Below are 14,125 nucleotides of genomic sequence, written 5' to 3'. Positions count from 1 at the left end.
ATAGAAGTCCTAGAGGTAGCTAGGAATGGTGGTGCCCTCCTGGAATTCCATCACTCTGGGAGGCTGAGACAGGAGGATCACGAGTTCAAGCCCAGCCTGGGCAACTTAAGAGATTTAGGGAGATCCTGTCTCAAAATAAAAAAATAAAAAAGGGATTGGGATGTAGCTCTATGTGAAGGCCTTCAGTTCAATCCACAGTGCTGAAAAAAAAAAAAAAAGCCCTAGAGGTGTATTTTATAGCATCTGAGCAGGGAGATCATTGTGTAAGGAAAACAATAGATTTCCAACAACATTCATGTCAAATGTTCTAAACTATGTAGTCTGTATCTTTTGTGTTTTCACCTGATTTATATTCTAAAAGCTGATGTTATCTTTTTCTTTTGGAAATAAAGTGTTTCTGAAGGAGCAAACGAATGAGAGAATTCCACAGGCATAAAATGACCTTCCGATCCTGGAGGCAGTTGGTCACCTTCCCACACCCCCTCCTCTCTGTGTTGCCTGACTGGACATGTATGTTTATCCCTTTATTTTCTTTTCTCTTCCTCAGATTTCTCCCATTCTGCTTGGTAAATTATTACCATCATTTAAGGCCTCACCTCACTTTCATAATTTTACCCTCATCCAGAGTTGCTTCCTTTGTCAGTATTCCAGTTAAAACATCTAGAAATAAACAATCTTTCATAAGACAACATTCTTGTAAGGTGGTGCTTCACTTCTTTTGACCATTCTCAGTTCAAAAATCTTCTCTTTGTTGAGATATCTGTATTTTATAGGATTTATTTTTTTAAAAAGATTTTTTGAGAAAGTTTGAAAACACTGAAATGTGGATCATTGGGTTTATATTATTATTTATTACCTGGTGTGGTAGATTATGTAGTGGTTATATTTCGAGTGTAGAATCAGACCAGGGTTCAAATGCTTTTTCACCATTTGCTGACCATGTGCCCTTGGGCAAATTACTTAATCCCTGAAAACCTCAAATATAAACCAGGAATGTTTAAGAACTCACCCAGTAACTTCATGCAAATATGAAATTCAACCCAGCCACAGAGGCTCAGGCCTTTAATCCCAGCACTCTGGGAGGCTGAGGCAGGAGGATCACAGGTTCAAGCCCAGCCGGGGGAACCTAACAACTCAGTGAGACCTTGTCTCAAAATTTTAAAAAATTTATTCAGTTAATGTTTTTGAATAATGCCAGACAGTTAGGGTCAATGGTTATATTCTTGAAACTCTCTGTATAGTAGGACTGTATGTTTTAGTTGATTGGGGGAAAAAAGCAAATAATGAACAGGGTAATTTAAAAAAGTAGAAAGAGTAGTCAACCAAAATACTTGGGTGCTATTAGATGAGACTGTCAGCCTTCTACTTTGCTCTCTCAATTCTAAAATTGATTCACCTGTTTTCCTTGTTACCCTGGCCATGACTTCTCTCTTTACTGCTGTTTTAGGTACGTTCTAGAGATGCCTGTTCCCTGTCTGTGACTCTGTGCCACTTCCCGCATTCCTTGCAATGCATAGGGAAAGGCTGTTCCCTATGGACTGCAGAAACCTTCTTTTGTGGGAGAATTTATTCTTGGTTGGGCCACAGCACATCTTGTGAAACCGCATTAGACATTTGCAGCTGCTGAGCCTAACACAGCTAATTGCACAGCCTACAGAAGTGTTTACAACCAGGGCGCAATCTCTTCCTTCAGGGAGGCCCGTGAGTATTTCAAGGACACGGGATGCTGCCCTTCGTATTCTCAGTGTTTGACATGCCCAGTGCAGACCCCACAGAGAAGAGCTGAATTCAATTTTCTTTATGAATTTTAATATTCAACTTTTTAAAAGAGTATTCCATTTAGGAAAATAAGTTACATTAAAAAGGGGAAAGTTTTAACTGTTTTTACTGTACCCCCACACCTCAGTGAAGCAGGACTGTTATGGCTTGTGTTTAGATGTCCCCCCAAAGCTTCATGCTTTCTCAGAGGTGGCTGAACCTAGACTGTGTGATTGATTCCTGGCGGGGCTAGGCCCGAGGTCACTAAGTAGTCTGAGTAAGATAAAAGGGGGGCAGAAAGACGCTGTTAAGGTCCCTTGTTGCTTTTGCTGTGCTCCGCTGCTGTGAGCTGTTGCTTCTCTGCCACTTTGCCTTGGAGGCCGCCAACTGTGGACTGAAGCCTCTAGGAGCTATGAGCCAAATAAACCTTTCCCCCTTTAACTGTGGGTGACTAACACAAGCCAGTGTTACTCAAGCTAGGGCCATCTGTGGTTCTGGAGTGTAGCATTAAGAAGCCATGGGCACTGTTGATGAGTATCTCGTGCCTTCTCTGTTGGATTCCAGTCCATTCTCCCCCTTCTGCCCACTTTGAGGTAATCTTCCTGTGTACTGGACCATTTGTAAAGGATAGAGTGGCTTTGCCCTGGAGCCCTTACAGATGTTGGATTAAGATAAAAAGTTTCAAAACTGAGTGGTGACTGGTGCTTGCAATCCAGCACTCTGAGAGGCTGAGGCAGGAGGATATAAGTTCAAGCACAACCAGGCAATGAAGTGAGCCCTGTCTCAAAAAAAAGGAGGGGGTGATGGGAATGTAGCTCAGTGTGAAGGCCCTGGGCTCAATCCCTAGTACAAAACAAAAACAAAATTAAAAACAAAAACAAAAAAGAACCCCCACAAAACAAACAGAAAACCCCAAACCAAAACAAAGCAAACAAGAACCAAAACAAAAAAACTGAGGGTAGAAGGTGAAAATGGGGGATCACAGAGGGAAAGGCCCACACAGGTGGATTTTCATTCAGTTCCCAAGTTTTATAACAGCAGTTTTCCTGCCTCAACCTTAGAAAGTTCCCCTGATAGGGGCGACCTATCCACTTTAAAAAAAAAACTGTTGGCAGATTCGGCAAATCTCTATCACTAGGCATTGATCTGCAGCAGTTCATGTCTCCACTCTCCTTACTTCCTGCATGGGGGTCTCTCCAAAGGTTTCTGCAGAAGGGACATGAGTCAGCCCTAGGCCACTCCTGCAGTGGAAGCAGGGCTTCATCTGGTGGCCTCCAAGTGTGGCCTCAACTCTGTGCTGCCCCAGGGGCTCAGGCCCTGCTTGTGCCTCTGCTGCCCCGAGTCCTAGCAGGAGCCCTTAGTACACACCCTCTCCTTCCTACATGGTAACCACTGCAGATGCTTTGTCTTTGGTGCCTCCCAGCAGGCTGCAATCTTAGCTGTCTTCCAACTCCCCTCATGATAGGCAATACCCCTTGTCTCACCCCTGGGGAACTCACAGGGCTGCAGCATGGACACCTGAGACACTGCAGATAGACTCCTTCCCTGGTGACCTCTTTTGGTACCTGGGCTGTAATGAAGATGGAACCCTGGACATTTCTGAACTTCAGAAAGGCTTAGAGGATTTAGGGGTCTTTCAATCACTGGAGGAGGAGCAGGTGGGCTTCACTGAGGTTCTAATAAGAGAGATGTTTGGGCTGGGAGCCTTGGAGAAGCCTCGGCAGAGGGGTGAAACTAAGTTTTCACATCCCCAAGCTTGACCTGGGCCCACTGTAGTGTTCCCGTGGCTTATCAATGTTACTCTTTATTAAGAATAATCTAAGCTATCTTTTCTCAAGCATTGTTCTCAGTTTTCTCCCTGGCTATAAGGAAATTCCCAACCTCAGATTTTTCTTCAGTTGTTGGCTGCAACTTTGTTTTATGGGGCCAGCTTACTCAATGTGCTCCCATGTCATTAGTAGCCTAGATTGTCATCTAGGCTAAAGATGCTCCCATCTGAGTTTGGGGAACTGGATCGCTTCATGTGTGTTTGGGAGGTGAGTGGTTGTTAGAGATTCTCTAGTGTTATAGTTTGGTTCTGTTCCTGGAAAGCAGGAGTGAGTGGCTTATACTCTTAAGGTTTCACTAGTGCTGAGATTTCTTCATATCATGCCTTAACGATCAGACCTTATCAAGACTGAGCTTGGACATCATTTTTTTTGAGAGCCCTTCTCTTTCCAATAAGCTAGATTATGGGCTCATTCTCAGTATGTACTGCCTCATGAATAATTCTGTCACAGTATTTCCAAGTTATTTTCTCTTGGAAATTATTACTATATACAATTATATATAATTGTATAAATATATACTATGTATTATATAGAATTATAATTACTGATTATATTTTCCCCTTGGATGTTTGACCCAGTACACTGGGAAATCCAAGAGGGTAAGAATTGTTGAATTGACCTCAGGTAATTGGCACTTTGTGCTCACAAAAATGTTGGTTGAGTGCTATCATGTTATGATTTAGTAAAATTCATCCTACTAGCTGTATGAACTTTGAGAGTCTTTATTTTAAGCATCCATTGTTGGATAATCCGTTGTATTTTGAGCAAATTCCATATGCCAAGCACTGCATCCTGCTTCCTGCATCTTTTCTTGTGGTTTAGATAAGTGTTCATCACAGGCCTCTGTCTAAAAGCTTGGTTCCCAGCCTTCGGTGCTCTTGGGAGATGGGAACCTTTAAGAGGTGCAGTCTGGTTGGAAGTTTTTTAGTCATATGGGAAAGTAGTCCTTGGAGGAGATACTGGGTTCCTGGTGCATCATCTTTCTCTTTGCTTTGCTCCACCACGAGTTCCTCACTGTGATATGCTACTTCACTGTAGGCCCAAAGGCAAAATTGTGAGCCAAACTAAACCTTTTCTCCCTTATTATCTCTGGTATTTTGTCACAGTGATGGAAAGCTGACTAACACATCTGAGATATCACAGACTAGGAGTGGATCCTGCCTGTGGGACAGATCAGTCCAAAATGTTATCTCTGTAAAGTTCACCAGAAGGCTCTGCTCTCACCATAGGTAATATTATATTTTAGGGAAGCATTGGTGAGATTTCCTCAGATAAAGTCACAGCTTTATGTGAGGTTTCTTCTCACATATCTTTAGCTTCTCTAGCAGGAAATTCATTCATATAGACAGAAGTTAATTTTTTTAAAAGAGAAGAAACTTACATTGTATAATGTTAAGATACAAAAGATCTTTTTCTCTTGATAACTAGTTGGTTTTTTGGAAGATATTTTGTTTTGTTTGGCTTTTTATTATGAAAAGTGAGAGATGGCTGTACAAATGAATAATGGCTGGGCTATCAGTAAAAATATAACTTTGACCCACAACCTGCAGCAAACTGTCTGAAAAACTAGCCCCTTATCTACCATAAACAGACCAGGAATCCAGCTTGGTATGTTAGGCTTGCAGGACTTTAGATCGCTATCTCTCATGACAATCCAGGAACCTGAGCAGCAACTTCTTTAACTATCAGACTCAAATGACTAGGACTTGATTAATAAATTAAAAGCTCCTAAAGTTCACACTGACACCTTCTCTAAGTTTTGTGTTTGCTTCAAGTTTAGGACCAATCAAAGAAAGCCGAATGTGCAGCCTCAGCCATACAGAATGCTTGCTTTGTAATTAGCATACAGCTTCCCCAGGCAAACAACTTCCCATCTGGGCATATCTGAAACTTCCCTTTTCCAACTACATAGCTGCCCAGTATTCCACCTACCTTTGAGTCTATCAAAACACAGGTGATGGTGGCTTACTACCTTGTTATTGTAAGTTTTCATGATAATCAGCCTTTGTTTTTCTTGTTTGGTTGGTTTTCACTTATTTCCACAGAGGAATATACAAGAAAATTCAAAAGAGAAATCTTAGGCTCTCATATTTTTGCTAAACTGAAGTCATTTGGTGATTGTAACTGTCTTTAACATGAGAAAGATTGCAAATATATATATATATATATATATATATATTAAAATTAAACTTTTTAACATAAGGTTGGGAGATTTTCTGATTTTAGGAGTTAAAAGGAAAAACACTATGTTAGATACTTCAATCCTATTCTAAGCCAAGTGTTTGACTTCCATCTTGTGGCTTATAAAATATGTCAGGAAGTTTAGGTTGTGATTAGTTAGCATTAAAAATGCTGTGTTTTGTAGAAATGATTATTTTTCTAACTGAAACTTTAATGCAAGATCTGGAATTTTTTGCAGTGGAATACTTTTATTAAAGGTTTGTGCCATAATGGATGATGAATGTATCTGGCCAAAAGGTAGTCTTACAGCAAAACAGCCAATCTGCTTCAAGTATCTATATAATTAATTTAGTGCCGTTGCCCATGTTGACAATAAAATACCTGCATTTGTTTTGTAGAAAATTTTTACAACTGGAGACATCAACAAAGATGGGAAGCTGGATTTTGAAGAATTTATGAAGTACCTTAAAGACCATGAGAAAAAAATGAAATTGGCATTTAAGAGTTTGGACAAAAATAATGATGGTATGTGTTTTTCTTTTATTCATCACCAGCTATGAAGAAGCACTTCTCATGCTTCCAAAAGTCTAAAATGATGAGTGTTTTATTTTGTTTTGTAGATGATAATTATTATTTGTGTTAATATTTATTTTAGCAATTTTTTGTGAAGTTCATACTTTTAGTGAAGAAAACTATAAATAACTTTGTCTACTATAATTAAGAACAATCTTAAAATGTTAACTATGGAGCATTATGCTGATTTGACTTAAAGCTGTGGATTAAAAATGAGTGTGTTTTCTTGTCTTCTCAGAAGTATTTATTTTGTTCATATATAGGCATGTATTGTATATTCTAATATTTCTTAAACTTTCAGATGATTTTACATTTGATAATCTTTTTTTAAAAAGTTGCTTTAGAGAAAATACTTTCTGATTCTGAAAATTAGAAAAAAATAGCACGTACACATTTGAGTATGTACTTTCTGGTTGGACTTATGGCTTCTGTAGATTAATAGCTTAGAGTTAGAGTCCCAGTTATGTGGGGCAAAAAAACCAAAGGTCATGGTAGGAGAAAGGAGGAGTCATGAAACCCCTGTCTCCAGAGGCAACCTTTAACAAGAAGAGAGAATTTTATTAAAATTATAACAGCCCCAAACCCCTTCCCTACTTGTGAATAGTCAGAGCCACTCCATTTACAGTCTTGTTATTCAAGAAAGAAGGTGAATAAGTAGGTAGAGGGAAAATACGTGGTACTCATTTCAGCCAGGACAATATGTAAAAAATGGGTGTGTCTGGTTCCAACAAAACTTCATTTACAGACAGCAAGCTTTATTTGGCTTCACAATTACAGTTTTCCAGCCCCTGGTTTATACTGAACATAAATTTCAGTTAAATTCAAGCAAGCAAACAAATAGCTAAGTCTTTTGAATGATTTTGGTGATGATTCAGGTCTATGACTAATCAGCCAGGAAGAACAGGTTTTACTATTGGAACTTTTGTGGTGTCTAATGAACTGTACATTGTATATTCCCAAATCTAATCTCATTTCCATCTTCAAGCAAAATTCGCTTCTTTCAATCAACTTTCCTTCCTCCGTGGAAACTTTCTGTCCCAACTTGGACCCTCTGTGCTTCAGTTGCAGAGAGAAGATTGTGTAGTTAGGGCAGCAGATAGGGAGATGGACCTAGCCCAGGATCAACTGCCAGATAGTTAATGGCTAATCATTCCACTATGTAAGTTGTTTATTTCAGAAAATTCTAAGTGAGTTATAGGAAATAAAGATGAAATATTAATGATACATTTGTAGTATGTGTCAACAATTACCCCATAATTTATTTTTTGTGTATTTTGAAATAATTTATTATAGGTTCATATCTTTATCAGACTTCCTTAAAGCAAAGCATATACAGTTGATTCTCTTTGTGGACTTTGTGTATTTGCTGCTTACGTGCTAAAATATAACATTAAAGGTTACCCTAAAATCTATACTCACAATGCTTTCTCAGTCCTTCATGGACTTGCACAAGGCAGCAAAACATCTGTGCAACATGCAGATTCCTAGCTGAGGTAGAATATGGTGACATTCTGCCTTCTTGGTTTAGCTTTCAGAGTGTAACCAGTGTGCTTTTTGAGTTCTATTTCATGCCATGTTTTTTGTTGTTTTGTTTGCATTTTGTGCTTCTTTTGGAGGGATAACTTTGATTTTTAAAATGTTCCCCAAATGGAGAGCTGAAGTGCTGTCTAGTGTCCCTAAATATCAGAAGGCCATGGTATAGAGAAAATATGTGCATTTGATAAGCTTTGCCAAGTTCAACGGTGGTGAATCAACAATATACATTAATTAGGGCCGGAGATTTAGCTCAGTGGTTCTGTTGCCTGCCTTGCAAGCGCAAGGACCTGAGTTCCATCCCTGGTACCAAAAAAAACCCCAAAAACAATATATATTAATTAAATGAGGTGCCTTTAAACAGAAACATTCGTGAGACAAGTTCAGATATTGATCAGTTGATGAAAATGTGATCCGAAGCTTGCAGGAACTTCACTGTGTGTTTCCTGTAAGAGAAGTGGTTCAGATATTTCTAATTAAGTGGTTGCAGTGGCTTTATAAAACATGACTGTTTTGAATGCGAAGAACTGAGTGTAAATCTTTAAGAGTATGGTTGTAGAGAGGAACATTCAGAATGGTATTTGAAGAGTTTCACTGCTACACTTGATCCCTCTAACTGTCCTTGTACTGGCCAGATGCTATGATGTTTTCCTTTCCCCAGAAAGTTTCTCTCAGAATCCTGTCATTTCTTCAAGGTCCCTTTTCTAGGTGAAGTCTTTCCTTTCACCCTTAACTAACAGAATTTTTGTCTTTTTTTTTTTCCTGAGATGCTTGCTGTTAATGCTGCTTGGGTAGTGGTCTCTCATTTTATTATGTTTCATCCTGCTTCAGGTAGACTAGTCTTGTGATCTGCTCCAGGGAAATGCAGAATTGTTTAGAATCATTGCTTACCCTTTGTTTGCCCTCTCTTCCTTCTGCTTGTTCTCGGCTCCACAAGTGGGATCTGATTTCCCTAATACTAAAAATTTTTCTCTTCCATTCCCCTTCTCTCCTTGCTCTATTTTTGCTGCTAGCTTTACCAAAGAAGAGTCCATACTCCTTGGCTCCATTTCTTCATTTTCTGCTTCTCTTTGACACAGTCATATAACTTCGTTCGTAGTAAACATCTAATCATGTATTATAATATAGAAATAGATACTTTTCAAATGAGTACATCCTAGGTTAATTGAATTTACCTCATAGTTAGATTTTGCTTTGAATCTCTGTTGTCCTTGTCTTGAATCTATCACTCAGTAAGGCTGCCTGGGCTCTTGGCCTCTTCCTCAGAAGAATATCATTACTTATTGTTACGATTACTGAAATAATGTGTGCATATTGGCTCATGTACTTATTAAATTTTGCATTGCAATGTGCAGTTAAGCAAATGTATAAATTTTCAAAATGTATAATTTTGCCTTAATCATTTTAAAGCATTCTCTTAAATGAGAAATTTGAAATTCACATTTTTTGAGGTGCTTTTCAATTCTGAGTTTATGCTATTTTTATATTTTTAAAGGAAAGATTGATGCTTCAGAAATTGTCCAGTCTCTCCAGATACTGGGTCTAACTATTTCTGAAAAGCAAGCAGAGTTGATTCTCCAAAGGTAAGCTCTTCATCTTATTGACAATTATTTTTGAGTTTAATATTCTGCATTAGAGAATTCATATATTCATATGTGTGGCTTTAAAATACTTCCTGTCCCTCACCATTCCTCATTATGTACATCAATTATCTCTCTTTTCCCTTTTTCCCCTTTCGTTTTGTGTGTGCACATACATATCTGTAGTACAGTAAGTCTCTGACTTGCAAACATTCCATGCATTCATAGAAGCAAACAAATTGTAGAAGTAGCCAGACATTGTCACAGTTGTGCTGCTGTGTGCTTACTGTGCAGTGTGATAGTGTACAGTAGTACAGTTTCAATCAGAGCCCCAAATGCCCGGAAGCAAAAGGGAAAGCAGTGGTGATGTGGAGGAAACTGCTAGGAATCACAAAGCAATGCAGATTGTATATTTGTATCAGTGTATAAGACACACTTTGTCAGTCTTAGGAATGAATCCAACTTACGAATGTTCTCTTTACTGTATAGAAATGGGGGCAGGAACCTCAGACTACTCTTTCTTGCAAAGCCCCAGTGGCAGTGGGATAGCAGTAAAGAGTTAAATTTAGAGATAAGGAACCAAAGGCTTGGGTGTTGCTACCCCCCACTTGGGTTCTAATATGTCAATAGAACTGGTTTTAAGGTAAAGAGTCTAGTATATTCTTCAGGTTATTTAACCTACAGGCGAATAGATATGAGGGAAGTTCCAAAGCTCTCCTGGCTAACAAAGAAATATTGATTTAAATTGATAGATCAAGAGATGCCAGTTTGATCATTATCGTCCAGGGCAGTCAGGTCAACTTTGAGTGAGTCATACTTTTATAGAGTTACTGCTTTATTTCATAGAATAGAGCCATAACCTCTGAAGTCCAGGTACTTTCGAAAGGATGATACAATATATTACTATTCTTATGAATGTTTTCAGCCTTCACATAACTAAAAAGTTTCTTCTTAATAGCTTCATTGTTAGATTTATCTCCTTTTATATCTGTATTTTTCCTCACAGAAATACCTATTTCTTATGGGAAAATACATTAGCATTTCCTTCCTTTCTATCTATTCAGAATTTATTTTATAAGAACCTGTCCAACAAGAAGGTTTAAAATCTCAAAATTGAACATAGTGTTACTTTTGTTAACAATGGATGAGAAAGGCTTTCCTGAGAAAATGAAAAACTAAAACATGAAAAGAAGATAGAATTTTGACCATGGGATATCGATATTTAAGATTTTGCTTCTAAAGTCACATTCACCCAGGAAAATGAGGGTTTTCCTCTTTTTTCTAAGGAGTATTCCCATATTTCCTTTGGTGGCTTTAGGAATAATGCAAATTGTAAACAAGCTACGGAATAGATCAAGGTGCATTCATTGGCTTTGGCTGCTATAACAAATTACTGTAGACTAATATACATTCTTAATGACTTTTGGTTCAAAGAGAAAACTATAAATGGAAATTCAAGGATATTTTGACTTGAAAACATTAAACTTGTGTAATATTTCTAAGGTGACACTTGGGGGGAATTTTATCTTAAAACTTTTATTAAAAAAGAGTAAGGCTAAAAACTATTAGGTTAATAAGTTAGGGGAGAGAACCAAAATAATCTCAAAGAAGATAGAAGGAAGAGATAATAAAGACAGTAGTGGAACTAAATAGCAAAGTCATAGATAGCATCAAATAAGCCAAAAGTTGGTTGTTGGAAAAGACAAACCTCTGGAGATATTGAGGGAAAAAGAGAAATGAGATGTAAAAAGTTTTTTTTGCAAATAGGCATCAGAAACTCTAAAAAGACTAAATGTTATATATGGTTTTATGCCAATAAATTGGAAAATATATAAAATAATTTCTAGAAAAATACAGCTTATTAAAGTTGTATCAAGAAGTAACCAATAGCACTTAAACAAAGAGATTGCATCAATAATTAAAATTTTTCTCATAATGAAACTCTAGCACCAGATAGTTTTAGAAAACTATCAAAGAACAGAACTAAAAACATTTCCAAAGTGTAGAAATACACTGTCCAATCTTTTCTGCAAGAACGCTGTAACCATTAATGCCAAAAACAACAAGTTAATGAAGGAGGGAAATTATAGGTTGATATGACTTATGACATAAATGTAAAAATTTAAAGAAAACATTAGCAAATAGAATCAGCTGTATATAAAAAACCATAATCAATACATTTATAAAATAACAAAATTTCACTAGATGATATTAAAGAAGTTTCAGTATAGAAAAGATGTGTTTTCTCTCTAAGTTGGTAATAGAGATTTCATACCATTGAAAAGAACCTGTGTGCTTTTTTTTTTTTTGAGGAAACTGTCAATTTCAGCCTAAAACTTGTACCAAAGAGCAAAGGTAGAAGAATAACCAAGACATTCTTAAAGAACATGAGAAACTAGAAGCCTGCCCTCTGAGATGTCAAGAGTTGTTATTAAGCTGTACTTAGGACAATGGCATTGCTATAGAAATAGACAAGTTGACAAGTGGAACATAATAGAGATACTGACCCATTGATATTTTGGATTTGTCATATGAGAGAAGTAAGTTTGCAAATTTCCAGGAACAGGAGAAACCACAATAAATAGTGCTGGTGTACGAAAAGGAAATTGGATACCTACTTAATACCATACACAAACATCAGCCTAACATGTAAGTTAAATTATATCTCTGTTAGGGAGCTAAAAGGAGTGTCTCTATCTCAGAGTAAGAATTTATTTTTAAAACAATACAAAATGTGCCCAAAATGAAAAAAATTGATAAATTCAGGTGAATTAAAATTAAAGCATCTATACTTGGACACTATAAATAAAGTGAAAAGACAGAACAATTATTTGCCAACTTGTAATTTGAAAGTTTAAAGTCAATTATATGAAGTATGGATAAGCAAAAGACATGTAGCCCATTGAAATTGGGCAAAAGACACAAAGTGGCATTTCATACAAGAAGAAATATGAATACCAAATAAATATGGTAATGAATGCTCAAACAATTTGAGAAATGCAGCTCAGACATACAGTGAGACTATCTTACCTGAGAATCTTGTCAATACTAAGTGTTCCTTGACCTTCAACTACAAAATTTGAAATTCATTTACTTATTCAATGGATATTTAGTCTGTGCCAAGTACTCTTTTAGATACTTCTTTTATATTAGTGAATGCAATAACAAAAATCCTTCCCTTGTGGGGGGACGATCATTTGTGGCAGATTAGGAGTTTGAGTCAGACAATAAAGAACTGAATTAAAAGAGAAAATAGTGGTAAGCATACAGCTGCAATTATTGCAACCCAGAGTGATATTATAAAATATCTAAGTATAAAATAATATTTAGAAAATACAACAGTAGCTTAAGATTGCATTTCATTTACTGCTATCTTTAGTCATAGTTTCCACACAAATTGTAGAATAAAATTCAGAGACACCAAAATTGATTTTTTTCAGAGACATCAATTAATTTAACAAATAAATGAGTATTTTCTTTATGCCAGCTGGTTTAGGATGTAGTTATACTGTAGTGAAAAAGATAGTCAAAATTGTGCCACAAAGGTTTGTTACTCTCAGGAAAAAAACCTCTGATGTAAATGGCTTTATTGTCAAAAAGCTTATAAATCAAACAAAAAATTTGATAGATATTTAAGATTGTAATATGTTAATTTTAAGGTTGTAAACAAGGATTTTTAAGAATTGAAAGGCCCAAGCATCAAGAGCTTGCTTTTTCACAGTCACTGCTAAACTTGGTTGAAATTGGAAAAGGAGACTGATAGCATATTTTGAGTATATTTCAAAATCACATCCAAATGTTACAACAGACTGTTAAATTATCTTCCTGAACCAGGGTAAGAGAAAATGATCATGAATCCATTCATTGCTACCTCCCAATATCTTTTTGTCCATTTTTGTATTTTATAGGTGATTGACTTAGAGTTTGACAGTGTTGAACGTAGTCTTCAGTGAGCTCTGTGTAATTTTGGGGCCCTTTTTAAATCTAGATTGTTAAAACTAACCAAGAGGACTATAAAATGCCTGCTGCTATTTCCAACAATCTATAATCATTAATGGGATTTAAAAAATTAAATAAAAGTATTAAGTTGGAAAAGAATGACCAGTGAGGTAATTTTATTTATCTATTTTATTTTTTTTCAATTGTTTTTTAAAAACTTTCAGCATTGATGCTGATGGGACAATGACAGTGGACTGGAATGAATGGAGGGACTACTTCTTATTTAATCCTGTTACAGATATTGAGGAAATTATCAGATTCTGGAAACATTCTACCGTAAGTGTGCTTTATAGGTGCTTTTTTGGAGCTGTACGCCTTACACCGTAAGTATAGTTGTTATGCAAGAACACAATGTGACATTTATGGGATAGGGTGCCCAAGTCCCAGTGGAATCCCAGTAGCTCCTTAACGTGTAGGGTTCTTTTTGTACAGTTAGGCATAGATTTATAGGGTATCTTAAAACCCTCCAAGACTGCATAAATACAGCTATTCTCAAAAACTTAGAAGATGTACAACCTTGATGATAAGCTCTGCAGCTGGTTTTTTTTTTGGTACTGGGGATCGAACTCAGGACCTTGCATGTGAGAGGCAGGCGCGGTGCCATTGAGGTAAATCCCTGGCCCGGCTCTGCAGTTTTTATTGCCACTTAAATATCCTACCATAAGGAAATCT

The 14,125-nt window shown here is 36.9% G+C and overlaps 1 protein-coding gene across 2 annotated transcripts in view; it reads left to right on the top strand.

Moving 5' to 3' along the window:
• Positions 1-14,125, top strand: part of Slc25a24 (solute carrier family 25 member 24) — a 38,174-nt gene that overhangs the window by 8,118 nt on the left and 15,931 nt on the right. For both annotated transcript variants that reach the window (XM_004853592.3, XM_021265582.2), the window contains exons 2-4: positions 6,167-6,293; positions 9,370-9,457; positions 13,618-13,729. In XM_004853592.3, the coding sequence (XP_004853649.1) occupies positions 6,167-6,293; positions 9,370-9,457; positions 13,618-13,729 (327 nt within the window). The remainder of the gene's footprint in view (positions 1-6,166; positions 6,294-9,369; positions 9,458-13,617; positions 13,730-14,125) is intronic.

The sequence above is a fragment of the Heterocephalus glaber genome, unplaced genomic scaffold (assembly GCF_053883595.1).
Source record: "Heterocephalus glaber isolate CG9 unplaced genomic scaffold, H.glaber_assembly_v1.0 deba00001442, whole genome shotgun sequence".
NCBI lineage: Eukaryota > Metazoa > Chordata > Mammalia > Rodentia > Bathyergidae > Heterocephalus > Heterocephalus glaber.
Note: the sequence above shows the minus strand (reverse complement) of the source record. Positions and strands in the feature narration are given on the sequence as shown.